The sequence below is a fragment of the Ixodes scapularis genome, unplaced genomic scaffold (genome assembly GCF_016920785.2).
Source record: "Ixodes scapularis isolate PalLabHiFi unplaced genomic scaffold, ASM1692078v2 PGA_scaffold5__190_contigs__length_132052651, whole genome shotgun sequence".
NCBI classification, from domain to species: Eukaryota; Metazoa; Arthropoda; class Arachnida; order Ixodida; family Ixodidae; genus Ixodes; species Ixodes scapularis.
Genome location: NW_024609880.1, coordinates 126,163,843 through 126,180,834, shown reverse-complemented (window position 1 = coordinate 126,180,834; position 16,992 = coordinate 126,163,843). Strand labels below are relative to the sequence as shown.

General features: G+C 46.5%; 1 protein-coding gene across 1 annotated transcript in view; it reads left to right on the top strand.

Moving 5' to 3' along the window:
* Positions 1-12,321, top strand: part of LOC115332830 — a 23,349-nt gene extending 11,028 nt beyond the window's left edge. The window contains exons 2-5 of the mRNA XM_042294336.1: positions 601-746; positions 822-898; positions 11,172-11,255; positions 12,188-12,321. Coding sequence (XP_042150270.1) covers positions 601-746; positions 822-898; positions 11,172-11,255; positions 12,188-12,321 — 441 coding nt within the window. The remainder of the gene's footprint in view (positions 1-600; positions 747-821; positions 899-11,171; positions 11,256-12,187) is intronic.
* The last annotated feature ends 4,671 nt before the right edge of the window (positions 12,322-16,992 follow it).

The window sequence follows — 16,992 nt, the reverse complement described above, 5'->3', positions numbered from 1 at the left end:
TTATCTCCTTTCTACACTCTTTCATCTTGTGTTTTTGTGAGAAATAATTCCTTCTTTGTATTGTACACAAATGACTAACCCTTTCTGTGATGTACTGGTTAATTTTGAATAATGCGAGGATGTATTTATTTTAATTGTTTAGGATACAATCCGTTGGTCTTACGAGAGGCGTCTTTTCTGGTTTGCGACCGCGCCCAGTCTTTTGCTTCCAGGCGTCCCGTGCTTCTCCTTGGCTCACCGCCCGTCTCTCTCTCTCTCCTCCTCTCCCCCCCCCCCCCCCTCTCTCTCTCTCGTGTCTCCGGTTGCATCCGCCGATGTTTGGGCTCAATAGGTCGTGTTTGCTATACGCGCCGAATACGCGCGTAATACACGGCACTTCTAGGTTATTCAAAAACAAATACTGGATCCGACATATATCGCATTTTAACCAATTCATGGTACTATATTTTTTCAGAAACAAATAAGCGAATGTCATGTTTCATGTCCCAATTCGATTTGAAACTCGCAAGCAGCCAACGCACAACGCACTAAACGTACATGCCTAATTTAAAAAAAAAAAAATACTGCGCAAACTCTAATTTATTATTCTTCTTATTGCAGGCCATTGGCCATGAAGGAGTATACTTCCTCATGCTTGGAACACGTCATCTCCCATACGATTGTGTTTCTATAAATGTAACGGCGGTGTTTCCTAAGATCGCTATTCATTATCGAGTTACAAAGTATATTGCATCAATCAGAGTAAAGTGAGTAGAAGAGCGTTCAATGCTGCTAAATATCTCCATTGTCTCCCAAAACCCTAACAATATCTAACATTTCAGTGAGACCTACAACGGAGTAGCTCTTATTCATAAAGACGTACGAGGCGTAGAAAGTACTATTGAATGGATTAAAAATGGTAAGTCGTAAATGGTTGAGTAATTTAAACTTGTTCAACTATCTTCAAGGGTAAACATTAGACAAGTGTGAAGGTCTAATAGTACATTTCGAATGATTGCAGATGTTTCATACAGTAAATAAGCTCCGTGAAATAAAGGGGTGCTCGTGTGTATTTTCTTCCTCCTTTCCTTGACATAGTGTAAATGCACAGCAGTGACCCTGGTTGCCCCCCCCCCCCCCCCCCCCCCCCTTTTAGCCGATTCCAGAAGAGAGGTGCATTGACGATTTGCGAACCAACCTGTTTCTTGAATAAGCAAGATGGGAAGCATACTCGCGCATTTTGAAAATGTTAAAATATGGTACTTCTTAAAGTTATAAGTGATTGTTTTTCTTTGAGTAAAATAGTTACCTCCCTGAAGAAATAAAGACCGTACATGTTTTCTCGGAGCGTAGCTGTCGCTCTCGAAGCTTCCGAAACGCTCCCTTTCGCTTTCCTTTTCTTTGTCGGATTAGGCTACCTCTACGTTGCTTTTAATAGATGTTTAAGATGTGTTAACGTACATTTCAACGTAAACAAAGTGAAATTGAGCGGAGAATTGGCTAAACAAAGAACAACGTTTTGTGGTACAGAACTTGCACTGAACCAGCTCTTTCTGGGTAAAAAGAAACATACTAAATGTATACTTACTTTGTACTTTCATGACGCGCTTCGCAAATTATAGTTAAAGTGTATTTTTAGCTTATTGATAGTATATAATACTGTAAAACTTTAGATGAATTGATGGGATGTAATGTAAGGCAAATTGATGTTCCACTTGTCGTGGTCATTTGCAACCATGCATGGAAATCATCTGTATGATCAAAGAGTTCTGCCCATAAATTTGTTTGGGGAGGATAGGCAATAGAAATGTCGTGAATTGTGCTAGCAAGGCGGAAGACGTCCTAAAGGAGATTTGCAACAAATGGTGTACCGCGATCCGCGATGATGCACCGGGGAGCGCCGTGTCTGAGGAGGGTACGGAGGGGCACACCCTCCCCACCGTACACTCCCCTCCTCCACGTTGAATTAACCTGAGACTGGGGTAGAGAAGAAACATCAAAACGTTGAAGGGACAGAAAATAGACAGGACGACGTCGTCCTGTCTATTTTCTGTCTCTTCTACGTTTTGATGTTTCTTCTGTACCTTAGTCTCAGGTTAATTCAACATGGTTAATATTCACCAGCTCGCCTGCACCCTTACGATTTTTTCTATGACTACCCTCCTCCTCCTCAAGAGCTGCGCTCTGATACGGCATTACAGAGAATTGTAAACGTCTTTAATTTTTTAGTTTGATTGCTTTGGGGTGGAAAGGAGGGTGTCAAATAAAGGGTAAACCAAGCGGCAGTGGGTAGTGAACGACCATGGCAAGATAAAGTATGCACTATAGGCCTTGGCGAGCGGCCATGAACAAGGTGTCCATCATTTTTGCTATCAATACAGGGTTTGTGAATTATCGGGAAGTGGCATAAAGCAGAGTTATGAACGCGAAGGTGGTCGTAGAAGAAATGGCGATCCTCGGATTTGCTGTTGCACCTGTTTCGACAAGCTGTGATGTCGCGGGCGTTAGTTTTATTTTAATTATTTATTTCCAATACTACTAACCCCATTCCGGGTTATTGTAGGGTGGTACAGTTTGAAATATTACAAGCAGAAAAAAAAATATTCAACACACAATTTGCAGGTCAATATTCAAAGCAAATATAGAAGTTGAGAATGAAAAATTAGTAAACAACTTCAATACAATAGATACATTGCACTTTTAAAAACATCATAAAATATTAGTTTATGATGAAAAGTGGGCATCTACGTAATCAAAGAAGATTTCAATAAAAGAGGAATGAACAACATTTTGAGTGTCATCAATGCGGCGTCGGCAATATTCGGGGATATGTTCAGGAGTATGGCAGTAAAAACATTCGAGTAGGTTGTCGCCAGTTCTCCAAATGTCACTACGGCGATGAGCTTGAGTAGTTTGCCTTTGTGATGCACCGTATGGGGTTGGGAAATTTTGGTGGGCTCACAGCGTTCTTGGGAGGAATGCATGTCAAGTTCTCTAATTCAGTACCGAGTTTGTCACGATAAGTGGACTGGATGTCTTGGAGCTCGCATATTGGCGTCTAAGGAAGGATCAGAGCTCCTCGACTATAATGTGGCAGATCAAGGTTGATAGGTTATAGCCTTTCAACTTGGATCTGCCATATCATGCTTGAAGAGCTCCCTCCACAGTACTCAAGCTCGCATCTGAATAACGAAAATTTAAGTAGCATGTCCAAAGCACAAATAATAATAAAAAAAACAATTTAGCCTTTCCACTTTGGTGAAGAAGGAAGACCAGCGAAGATGGTGGGAATGAAGCAATGGCCGGCCGCAAGTCGGCAAACCAGAGTGGAAAGGATCGATAGGTTGCGCGATCTATGAGCGACGGCGGCAAGCGGACAATTAGCAAACACAACAGTGAACAGCTACCGCCATCTATGAGCGACGGCGGCAACCAGAGTTTTGTGCCGACATTTCTTTGCGGGGGAAACTAGCCCTTAACAGCTCCGCCGTAAAAAAAAGAAAAAAAACTTTTGAACAACTCCCTGAAGTGTATCTTGGATCACTCACCGACATTATAGTGTCGGTGAACGATCCGAGATACATTTTAGGGAGTCGTTCACTCGCCACTGTAGTGTTGGCGAGTGATCCAAGATTTACTTCAGGAAGTTGTTCCGAAGGCTTCTTGAGAATTTGTGCTTCGAGAAGCTGCTCATATATTCGTTATTTGGATGCGAAGTTGGGCACGGTGGAGGGAAATTGGGGAGCTACAATGGAGATTAGCTCTTGCGAGAGTTCTTGGGAAAGACGTCAGATCTTGGCTTTCTCACTCATCCATGGGGTCAAGTCGGCGGTATACAGCCGAATACAGGGTGAAACAAGGAGACGCCAGGCTCTTTAAATCGACCGGAAAATTCGGTTTCTTAACCTATCGCGCTACGACTTTGTGCAGCGTTGCCCACAGATGGTGCTTTTTTTTTTTTTTTTTTTTGTAAAATTTGCGATGAGCGAACTTACCTGAGGAAAAAGTAAAGAAAGAAAAAGGCTTAGTCCTATGGAAACGCAGTGACGCCACCGGTCTGCAAACAACAAGGCGCCGTTTCGCACGGGAGACAAGAGATGGCGCAACAAACGCCGCCAACGCTCTGCGCCAACGAACGACCATACGGCGTCGAGAGCAGGCCTTTTTAGCAGATGATCTTTTCGACCAAAAGTGACGCGCGTTACGCAGGCGGCGAAAATCGCACAAATAAAAAAGACAGGCGCGATAACAGCAAGGAACTGCAGTTCCTTGTCTGCAAAAGGGCCGGCTCTCGGCGTCGTCTGCTCGTTCGTTGGCGGTGGTGGTGGTTAAACGTTTTTTATTGCTGAAAGGGTTATGTCAAGGCTTCTTGATAAATATCATCTAGCCTTGATGGGTTAGGGAATAGGGTGATGAGGGTAGGGGAATGGGAGGAAGTTAAATGATTTGAGGAAGGCCCGCCGAGCATACGTAGCCCAACAGAGAGGTTAATATTTGTTTCCTATTGACGTTGTCACTGGCCGGTCTTGTCCATTCTCGGTAGTTTGTGGGTCTGGCTTCCGCGGGCAGTTCGTGTATGGCAGCTTGTCTTTCCTTGCTGGTGGCCTGACAGTCCCATATAAGGTGCTGGCAGGTAGCAGGTACGCTGCAAGTTTTACAGAGCGGGTCTGGTCCGGGATCGTTCGGTGAAGTAGGCTTATAAAATCGAGCACGCCATACTGGGGTCAGGGCTGTGCATGTCTGGAGCCTTCGGATGCATACCCTCTCCCGTCTGGTAAAGCCTGGTGGGATGGGGCAGTCGTCCATGGGCAGCAGGGATGCCAGTCGTTGTTTCCTGGCTATCCCCTCCATCTCTTTCTGTTCCTCTGGGTCCGGTGCCACGGGTTTCTCTTTGACCGAAGAGGAGGCGAGTCCTTGTGAGGGTACGTCATCTTGTAGTCTAGCCCTCGCGGCCTCGTTCGCCTCTTCGTTTCCTGGAATTTCCATGTGTCCCGGAATCCATGACAGTTCGAGCCGCCTTCCTTTAAGACGTAGTGCTTTTGCTAAATTCTTGATTTTTCGTGTAATATTGTTCTTGCTGCCTATGTGAAGGCATTCCTTAACCGCTTCCTTCGAGTCGGTGAATATGTACAGGTGTTTGTTGGTGCTTTCTACATGAGCTTCAATTGCTAACTGGATGGCGAGCAGTTCTGCTGTTTTTGTGCTGGGTGTTATTGGTGCGAGCTTACTCTCTTTCTTGGAGGAGCTCTCTGCTAACCAGGCTACGGCCGTTCTCCCGTCATTGTCTCTAGCTGCGTCCGTATATAGGATTTCGACGTCTTCCTGTTCCCTAAGTCTTCCGAGGTCTTCGAAGTGTTTTTTTGCTGCAGCTGCGCGACGTTTCCTGTGTCCTTCACCTTGATTCATGGGTATAGGTTTGAGGGAGACGACAGGTTCGTCCTCCCACGGAGGCTGTGATGGTTGGTTGCTTGGAATGCACCACGTCCTTCTGCCTAGTTTTTCTAGTATGATGCGTCCGTGCCATGTCTTCTCCAGCCTGTTGTACTGACTGATCTTCATTTCTTGTGCGATCTCTTCGATGGTGTTGACCTGAGCTGCTTTGTGCAGTTCCTTGATGGGTGTTATTTTTGGCAGGCCTGTGATTACCCTCATTGCGGACCTGTTGAGAACCTCGAGTTTCTCTCTTTGAGTCGCAGTGAGCCTAAGATAGTTTATTCCGTACACTGCTCTGGAGACGAGCAGTGCTCGGACTAATCTTCGGAGCAAATCCTCCTGACATCCCCATGATTTGCTGGTAATCCGTTTGAGGAGGTTGAGTCCGTCCTTCCACTGAGCCTTAATTTGCTTCAGCCAGCTTGTAGCTCGACCGTCTTCGTCGAAAGTTAGGCCTAAAACCTTGATTCTGGGTTGTGGTTGTATGGGAGCACCGTTAAGGAATAGCTGGATGTTATGCTTGCCTCGGGCTCGTTTGCTAGTTATGGTCATATAGGCAGTCTTTTCGGTAGATATCTGCAGTCCCGTTTTTTTCATGAATTTGTCGGTGACGTTTAAGGCTTCTTGAAGTATGGCCTGTTGTTTCGAGGCGGTTCCTTTAATAGTCCATAATGTGACATCATCAGCATATATAGTAAATCCTAGGTCATCGATCTCTTGGAGTTCGAAGGCCAGGTCCGTCATAGCCATGTTAAATAAAGTGGGGGATATTACCGCCCCTTGGGGGACCCCGATGTGGTTAGGTTTGGGGGTTCCTTTGGTGCGACCTATGATTACATGAAACTGTCTGTCCTTCAGGAATGCCTTGATGAAGTTGAGTATGCGTCCATGTAGTCCTCTTCTTTCCGCTGCGCGGATTACTGTGTCGTGAGGTATTGTGTCAAAAGCCTTTTTTATGTCGATGGCGACCATCGTTCTGGGCTTTGCATTGGCAGGGTTTTCGGTCATGTCCTTGTGTATAAGCGTCAGGCTGTCTTGAGTCGAGAGGTTGGGACGAAACCCCGTCTGCATAGGGTGCAGTTTCCGGTGTGTTTCGAGGATCCATGTGATTCGAGCTAGGACCATTCTTTCCATAAGCTTGCAGAAGTTCGAAGTGAGAGAAATTGGGCGGAGATTCCGGAGGTCGGATGGAATTTTGCCTGGTTTTGTGATCGGAAGGACAGTGGATGTCTTCCATTCTGTCGGAATGATGCCCTCTTCCCAGATCCTGTTGATCCAGTCTAGAAGGTCGGCGGTGTCCTTCTCAGGCAGGTTTCGTAGCGCCGCAACCGTAACTCGGTCTGGCCCAGGTGCCGTGTTCGCCTTTGCTTTGGCGAGAGCTGCCTGCAGCTCTCCCATGGTGAATGGGAGATCCTCGTCGGTCGGTACTTGGATCTTGCTAGGCTCATAGCAGTCCGCTGGGGGTGCCGTTGTTGGCTTCGGAAAGAATATGTCTCCCGCGAGTTCTGCTACCTCTTCTTCCGTGAGTCCTAGACTGAGGGCTAGGTTGCCGCTGGTACCTACAGATCTAGTTTTACCCGCCATGCATTTGTACGTGCGCCATACTTTCTTTAGGCCCGTTTTCTCGTTGAATGAGTTGCAGTGTGACCTCCATCTATGCCGGCTTAGCTCAAGTGTGTAGCGTCTGGCTCTGGCTGTGGCTAGGTTAAGCTTGATTCGTAGCTGTTTAGAGCTCTTCTTCTTCCGGTAGCGTTGTAGGGCTTGAAGCCGACTTGCCCATAGGTTTAGGAGATGGAGGTCCGGGGTTGGGGCGTCGTCTTTTATGTTATAAGTTTCCATGGCTTGCTCGAGTGCCGTCTGGATCTTTTGGGCTAAGTCTTGGCCGGGAAGGTTGGCGATGACTTTTCGAAAGTTGTCCCATTTAACGAAGTGGGTCTTCCTCCGCGGTGATGTCTGGTTGTGTAGTTCGATGTGAATCGGAACGTGGTCGCTGCCCATGGAGTCTGGCGAGGCGTGCCAGGACATTCGGAGCCCCTTGGAGGCCCATGTTAGGTCCGGCGACGTGTCGGCCTGCGAAGGGTTTTGGGATATCCTTGTCGGTGTGTCTTTGTCGTTGAGAAGTACGAGATTATGAGTCTCGCACAACTTCTTGATGGACCTTCCTCTCCTGTTCGTCGTTTTGTATCCCCACATCGTGTGTCTGGCGTTAAAATCGCCACAAAGAATCGTTGGTGTGTTGTCCGTTAAAAGTTGGTCGAGCCATTTGCAGTCTTTGTCTTCCGTTATAGTTGGTCTGATATAGACATTAAAAACATTCAGGGTCTTGCTACCGATCTTGATCTTGATGCCGATCACCTCTTTATTATTATCGCTGATATTTGACGTGTCGATATTTGCGTGGTGTACTCCTTTATGAACCAGTGTTGCAGCTATACCATAAGAACGGGCCGTGGCTCCTTTGTTCCTTGTTATGGTGGGCGTTGTGAATGTGACATAGCCCGGAAGTGTTATGTTCTCACAATCCGCCTCTTGCAAGAGAATCATTGCTGGTTTTTCTACTCTCTTGTCTTGAAATCGAAGTTTAAGTTCCGCAGCTTTGGTTTGAAATCCTCTGCAGTTCCATTGCATGATCCAAGGCATATATTTCTTTTTGTCGGTGTGATTGCGTGTCTTCTGATGGGACTGATTATACATTGAGCTTGCTCAATAAGGTCCCTAACATTTGCTTCATTTCTTTTATCGAAGTTTCTACGGAGGTCATTCTTGCCTCTACCTTGCTTTGCCAGATGGCGAGCTCTACGGTTGCTGAGGGTGTTTCTGCCTGTTTGTTGGATGGCATGCCAAGTACCACCGGTGCGCCAGTATCGGTGAAACATAAGGGAGTGCTCCATGCTCCCTTACTTGGTGTGGTTGGTATCACTGGGGACGGGCCCGGGGCTCCTTTTGTGGAGGCCGGTTTGTTTGTTTTGTTCTCTTGTGGAGGCGTGGCTGTGTGCGTCGTTCGCCTCTTCGGCGGAATCCTGCGCTTGGGACAATCATTGCTGGTGGCCACATGAGAGCCTCCGCAGTTGTGGCATTTGGGTTGTAGCTCGCAGTCGCTGTCCTTGCTGTGGTCGTGTCCACACTTGTCGCAACGGCTAGTTTTATTGGGACAGACATCTGACTTATGTCCGATTTCGTGACAGTTGAAGCAGACTACGGGTCGTGGTCTGTACGATGATACTGGGTAGGATTCGTATAAGAAACGTACGTATTTTGGAATGGACTTGCCTTCAAATGTGATAAGGACGGTCCTGCCGGATCTGCCTATCACTCTGGCCGCAACAATCTTATTTGTTCGACACATGAGGTCTTGCATGAGAGTTTCGGGCGTTTCCTTATTGTCGGAGCCGTGCAGATAGATCACTCCCTTGACTTGATTGCTAGCCATAGCCATGTAAGGTGTGACCTCATACGTCTTGTCATCCTTTTTTATTTCTCCGATGGAGAGCAGCTTACTTGTGATGAGTGGATTCTTTGTGGTTATTGAAATCGTGTTGGATTTCTCGCTCATATGTACCGAGAAGCCATCTTTGTTGCGCACGCCGGTCTTCTCAATAGCGGCACAGATGTCTCTCCCGGTAAACCTATATACTTCGGCCTTACAGGTTGGCTTGAGCACAACTGTCTGCGTGGGTGCAGTGCGTGATGTAGTATTCTGCGCGTTCTCTGAGCTGCGGTGCTTGCGCCTACGAGAGGGCTGCCATTCACCGTCGTTGCCTTTGTCTTCATCCATTGGTGTCATATTGTTTCCAACGTCGTCGTCTTTCTCGGGAGAATTTGCCGCTGCTTCGCCTTCGGAAGACGTGCTCGATTTGCTTTGAAGAAATGTTTGAATTTCTTGCTTGTGAGCTATGTACTCTTTTAGCTCTTGCTTGAGAGACATGAATTCTGCTACCTCTTCTTGGTTCTGCAAAAACGCGTTGAAGGTTTCTCGCAATTGCTGAAATTCAAGGTACATCTTCCACTCTGCTGGGTCCACGCTCAGTGGTGATTGCGCTGAGCTTTGCATCGCTGCGATGTTTTCAGTTGAGGGTGCCGGGTATGGATTCCTGGCTGCCTGGTTCATTACCTGCGTCTTTGTGAGGACGCGGATCTTGCCATTGAATGCCCTTCTCGGGGTGCAGTTCGGGTTCAGGGAGGCCTGGTCCTCAGCGTCCGCTGGTGAAGCGGGATACCCGGCTACGGCGTCGTCCAGGGTTGACGATGGGGTCCGGGGTGGAACCCCGTGGGGTTCGGATTTCAGCCGAACGAATGCTGGCTGGGGTAGGAAGTTAGGCCTAGTGGAGCGCTTTTCTACCTGCGACCTGCGTCGGCCATCGCGCTGCGCGATCCCGTCCAAGTATCTTCGTTGGCGGCAGTTGGCGTCGCGACCGCTTGCGCCATCTCTTGTCTCCCGTGCGAAACGGCGCCGTGTTGTTTGCAGACCGGTGGCTTCGCTGCGTTTCCATAGGAGCTAAGCCTTTTTCTTTCTTTACTTTTTCCTCAGGTAAGTTCGCTCTTCCCAAATTAAAAAAAAAATGCACCATCTGTGGGCAATGCTGCAAAAGTCGTAGCGCGATAGGTTATGAAACCAAATTTTCCGGTCGATTTAAAGAGCCTGCCGCCTCCTTGTTTCACCCTGTATAGTCGGAGAACACCTTCAGTGTAGGCCGGTTTTGACTCAGCCGTCGACTGATAGCCGCGAGGCAGCTGGTCCCGTGCCTTCTCTTTACGATGTGCGAAATGACCGAAAGCATCCGCAAGTTCCGATTGGAGACCATCCGACTAATTAATAGATTCTTCGTGATTGTCAATCATCGAATGAATATGCCTTGTGAACGTTTTGGTGACTCACGTGTGCGTAGTTTTTGAACCAGTCATCCACGTCGGAATTTCATGATCCCGTGAATGTTTGAGGGTTCCCCTGGTAGGGTGTTTGATTTTCACAGTCGGGGCACAGAGGCGGGTCACGGCACCACCTTCATCAGGCAAGCCCAGTAGTGCGCCCACAGCGCAGCTCCGGGCCTTGGTGGTGATTAGGAACTAAAGGGAATCCTTTCATTTCAACAAACATGTAAGACTGTAGATGAATTGATGGGTCTAATGCGTTCTGAGGTGGTCAACTATGATGGTGTCTGTCAGACTGTTCGAAGCAGCGTTTCGCCAAACACGAGATCAACGCGCTTGTCTCGCATGAGCTCCGCTTCGTCTTCCTTTCTAACAATACATGGTGTTTTGGTATATACACCTTTGTCGCCACTCAAGGTCGAAACACGGCCCGCACTACTAAAATACGAGGCATACTAAAATGTATTAGATCTGTACTTCCAGTACAGAAAAATACACGGAAGTGTATCTGTGTGTGTGTTTTTCAACGCACAAAATTGGTATAGACGCTTTCAGCGCGCGCCAGATTGAGCCGCCATAGCCGACCTTCTCTCGTCTTACCGAGCGGCCAAGCCACTGAAACGGGCGTTGACGGGTCTCCACAAGGGCCTATGCTGGGGAGAAGGACACAGTAGCACCTAAAGTGGCAATAACCTGTCCTGCTGTAGTAATGATGAAGTGGAGCGAACGGAATAAGAAGGAACAAAAACTGAAGGTCGGTTATGGCGGCGCCCATGCACAGCTGCCTGAAAGCGTCTATACTTTTCGTGTATTGCTTTTTTCAAGAGACGGGAAAATTGAGGAAGTCAACTAAATTATTATCTTGTTTACGGAACCTTTGCTACCAACAGAATCAGGGCGCAGAGAGGAAACCCAGGTTTTGTACACCGAAAAAGAAAACAGGTGCTTTGTATTGTTCTACACCGATACTAGTGGTGAGTCTTCCTTCGTTTTGGAACGTTCACTATATCAAAGCTAATATTTTCTTCAGACTTAAAGTCAATGTAAAAGGCGTTTATGCTGAGTCCATCCAGACCATTCATGTTTTTTTTTCCTCGCTGAGTAACTCAGCTTATTTGTGTTGTTTCAGCGAAGCATGCTACACCTCAGTCCAAATGCTGTTTTTAACGCGATAGCGATAAGGAGCTCGCGCCACGCCGACCGCGGTGGCGTGCCAGATATTCCGGCGTGACGCGAAAATCCTGATTGGTCTAGAGCGTGATGACGTCACAACCACATGACCTCGCGCGGGAATTTCAAAGAACACACAACGCTCACTTTAAACGTGACTTCACGCGTGGAATTCCAGTGATTAAAACATGACATGTAATGAAAATTGAAGGTCGCCGCATTTCTCAAATGGTTTCACTTTATAAAGTAATTGATTTGCGTTAAACAAAGGTTTGAAGAATTGAAGCGGGGTTAAAACCCACGACCCTCCGGTTACGAGCCACACACGCTACTAACTTCCGTGTCCGCCGCACTTCCTGCTTGCTGGAAGGAAGGCCATGAGAAGCGAATTACAAGGCGATGCGCACGGGGCCTGATAACGTTATCGGGTTCACTCTGAAATGCGACGATTAAGCGTCTTTTATCTGTTTACTGTTCCCATGTTCCACCATTTGTATTTCTTATGAATGAAATTGTATATTTTTTTTAATTGGATTGTTGTAAAAGGGTCCTTAACTTTTATGATAAGCGAAAGTACTTCACAACAAGTGTGCATTGTTTTATTTTGTTTCCGAGATTCTTTAGAATTCGCAATACTAGACGTTCTTAAAATTGTAATCCGACAACTGGTCCATTGACTAAGCAGTTTCGACGATGCGACACTATCAAATAACATATTTACCTCATTCTTTTGTAGATTATGAACTCTGGGTAAATACAAACGAGACCAACTTCCTTCCCAGATGCTGCGAGTTTGCTTTCGAGTTCGTCACCTACGAAGTGCCGACGTACATTAACTTCAATTACACAATCTGTAAACGCGTCGTGTAGGCCACCGAGAATTAACAGGCATCTTTGTTATGAACTTCATTTTATGAGTGCGTGATCAAAGGAAATAAATATATACATGCCGCATCTCTTTCGTGTTATTTTTATTCGCACGCAATAATTATAAAATCTTTAGTAACGATATTCCAAGCATGTTCGCTGTGGGGGAGCATCTCGAGAGCTCATAAAAACAGGGCACACGACATGAGAGCGCCGCTACACTAGAGCGCTTTCCGTTAGAGCACGCGACACGAGTGTGCTAGCCATTAGTGCGCGCGTCACGAGAGTGCTAACAGGACCGATGGGCGGGCTGTGGAATCGCGCACTGGAGACAACATCCACATACATGACGAAAGTGTGCGAAGCGTTAAAGGGTGGCTGAATCCGACCAGGCCAAAAAACTCGATCCCATGGATAGGTGCTTTAGCGTGCGACTGCAACAACTTGAGCCTCTTTAAGACTGCTTTACTTCGAGCTGTTTCTATATGACGAACCTTAGTACGAGCCATTGGGGAGGCGCTGTGGGGCACGACGTCACGCAGCGCAACGCAGTCGACCGAACTGTGTGAACCAGCCTTAGGTTGTGGCGCGCCCGCTATAGAACAACCGCCGCCCGATGGGTCCGTTCTTCGCTCGTCTCCCAGGGAGTGACACAACACAACGAGAAGACAGCGGATAGGTATACTGCACTTCCCGGGTGCCCGTCCACGAGAGCCGGCAGTCCGGGCCCACCGACCCTGGTTGTCGCCCGTCGTTCAGAGCTCGCAGTCGGAGTCCCAGGTATCCTGGGTTGAATCCCCACCACTGCCCGTTTCGATCTGGATAGGCATCGTACCGGCGTGCGGTTATGTATCACTCTTGCCTGGTGCACGCTAAAGACCTCAGGCTAGCGGTTGTACTGCACTGGCTACATTGCTCTTCTACGGCGAGTAACCCGTCGCAACTTTGAAACGGCTGACCAACTATACACGCTGTCCAAACATTCACACAACCCCGATATCGTCGAAATTAATCCTCGGTCCTCCGCTGGGGCGTGCCAGATGCCCGTCGTTGGTTTTGGCACGTAAAACCCCAATTTTTATTTTTTATTTATGAGGTGCTGAGCCGCGGCGCTGTGGAATGCGGGCGTGTTCAGTTGCCACTCTGCCGTCACCGGTTGTTCTTCGGTCTGGGTGATGTGTGTGCGTAGTTAAAACGATGGATTCGATTCCCTCCACGAGGGATAGGGATGCAGTTCCTTACACGAGTGATATGGATGTGGTTCTTTCACGAGTGATATGGATGACCGTATCCAAGGGCGTCGACGTGCTCTGACAGGCGGAGAACAAAAAGGGGGTGAAAAAAATTACAGAAGATACATCGGTATATTTTTAGGGAATCCTTTGTCATGACCATTGGAAAACGCCACATACGTCTCCCTTCGGGAAACGCTAACACTGAAGCAGCAAAAAATGAAAGGAAGCAAAAGAGAAAGCCAAAAGAAAGAAAACTGAAGGGGACAGCGTTAGCATTTCCCAAATGGGGACGTGTGTCGCGTTTTCAAGGGTCATGCTAACGCATCCCCAATGGGTCTTCCTGTAATTTTTTTTTTTTTTTTAATATTGCCTGAGTCCGCGTGTAACGCTTTTTCGTCACACTCGAGCGTTATACTTTTTCATAATATCCAGCCTATAAACACATTTTGTGTTAAAAACACCGACGTTGGGCAAATTAGGGAGCCACAATAAAGAAGCACGGGCTCACCGAAGAAGAAAAACAATATGCCATAAAAGGAGCCATACGGTTGAAAATTAACGAAAGTAAAGAATTCTCGAAGTGCGTTATTTAGTAATAAGGCAAAATCAGTAGTCAATCAATAGTCGTGACGTAGTTAAGCAAAGGTAAAATTAAGGTCGTTTTTACCTTTGAAGTACTACAAAAATATTTAATTCCGTCGACTCAAAGTTTTATATTGCAACCAATTTTTTTAAATATTTCTTCAACCCAATTCTCAATGCAGATTATATTTCACTCCGAAGTCTAGGGCTATAATGTTCCCCATAAAAAGGCCAACTAGGCCCATTCTCTTAATCAGCAAGACCGCCGTATAAAACGAAGCACACACACCATCAACAAACGTTCTGGTCCAGCATGTACGGTAGCAAAATTATGAACGAGGGAATTATACTACTAGCATTAAACACAAAACCTACGGTAACTTTTGAGTGCTCATATATTCCAGCGATTCCTATCAAGGTTTAACGCGGTGGTCTTCTTGCGCGCACAGCAGGCGAAGAAATAGAGGGTTCCTGCTGACAACGTTGAGTTTCTCGTAAGACCACCGACCGAAGCTTCGCCTGTGTAGAGGGATTGGAACATCCGTGAAGTCGTTTCCGTTTCCACGAGGGTCGAAGTACATGACGTGGATCTGGTCGAAGAACCCGTGCGGAGGAACTTTCTTGCAGTTTCATTAGGGAAACTCCGATAGAATGCTTTGAATAAAACCATTCTTTAAAAATTGTGTTAGTCACGTCTCAAAAATAATTACTGACCTTTCTCTTTGCCCGGTGCCCCTGCTTCAAGCCTGCAGTGGGATAGAACTCCACAATTAATTTAGATGGTTAAGCAATGCATGTATAGATATATCAGATATAGCATCATAAATACCGATATATACTCTGAAATACTTTTAAGAATGTATATCTTGCTAATACAACGAACGAAGTGACGAAGTCCTCTTTTAGGTAAACAAAGCTCGATTATCCTTGAAATATTTAGAGGCTTTCCTAACTTTGGCCGTGTGCTTTGCAATGTGTCTGCTCTAGATATTTATAAAGCGCCAAATTCATTCGAGCCTGTATTAATATTAGGCTTTAATCCGCAGTCAAACCCGTATTATTTAGGCATTTTTTTAGACAAGACTAATCCTCAATTATTCCTCCTTCCTTTTTAACATTTTCAAAAGCTGCGTGTTACGACTGTCTCTTAAAACCAAGCAATATAATTACCACCAAAGACCCAACATCAAACATTAGTTTTTTTAATGATTGAATCAAGTCAAATCGGGTATCACTTACCTCGCGAATGTATCTTCGTTGTACCCCTCATTAACGCGTACTCTGGAAACAGGCACAGCGGACGTCAGCAGAAGTTTCGTGCTCGTCGAAGGCTACACGCAACTTCTACGACGGAAACGTATTAACCGAAGGGTCGATGTTGATCGGTGTTTTCTTCTGTTCCGGAAGGTCTATGGCGTAATTATAGGCAATCACATTTTAAACGGTTTGTTAGCGGGTCTTACACACAAAGCCTTTAAAGGGATACTACAACGAAATTCCGGCGCTTGATTCTTGGTCTATTTGTGTTCAATGGAGCATCCTGACATCAGACACACCAATCTCTTATTGAAAAAGTCAAGAAAGGGAATTTTAAAACTAATTAAACGATTAGCAAAGAGCACCTGGTGGATGTCGCTAACGCCTCGTTTGTAATGCCAGTCTAGAAACCTTGACAAGTCGTGATTATAATTGCCTCGCCTCCGGCCATCACGAGAGAAGAGGGGAAGGAGGAACACCCCTTTCACCGATATTCTCTTTTGTGTCTCCCAGACGTCCCTATTGTCCCTCTACAATATCATAGAACATTAGCCCGCTGCTCAGAATTCGTACAAAAGCAGCTTTGGGGTTAGTTGCTGTGACCCGATCGCTGGCGTGCTTCGGCCGCTTCGGTGGCCGGAACGGCTGGGATATCCTTTCGACGCCAACCTCTCTGCAGCTTTGCTCGTCCCGAGACAATCTGCGTCACGATTGCGCCGGATGTCACGTGCTCTCCGCTGGCTGGTCTCTGAGCGCTTGCCAGAGTGGGCCGTTTATAACGAAAAATACAGTCTTTAGGCTCAAAATGCAAACGTGAAACTATCAATTACGGATATTGTGGATTATATTCATTATATTCAGCCTATTTCTGAACACGACGGGTATATTTAAATATAGTCATGCTGTCTTTTTGGGCCGGCTTCATCCATTAACATTTTGTGCCATTTAAATGTACTGGACCAATAATTCGCCACATGCCTCGCGCTGGTATTCAGAATATAAATGCATGGTCTTTACGTCTTTCGGACCGGTTCGTGTGGCTCACGTAGGCATCGTACCTACCTTCACGAGCTTCAGGAAATTTCTCTTTTCCGAGAGCCTTCTTCGTCAGCCTGATGCTTTCGGGCACATCCAGTTCAGGTCGAGTGCATCGAAGTTATACTCGAGCATCCATTCCAGGGTGTACCTGACGAAGATTTTTCTTTTCAACGTGTCGATAACCATCGATGAATATTTCCGGCCACCCTCGCCTGTACCTCGGGTGCCTCGAATCGCCCTGAGATGAAGATGCTTCCTCTTTAGGGCCACAAATCGACGTAGGCCATCTGGGGAAGTGGTAGTTCTTAGACGTCGACAAATACTTTTCTTAGAATTGAACTGAAGGGACACACAACCGTGAACAGAAATTTGGCATCGAGCAATAAGACGTTTTCTTGGCTAATTTTATAATTGACTTTCATTATAAATGAAAAAAAATATATGTATGCTTTATTTCCAGTTATGCGTTATATCGCTAAAAAAAGCGTAAATAACAAACACGCAAAGATGGGATCGATGCTTGAAGTCAGGCTGCACTCGTCGCGCTGAATTGGACGAGGCG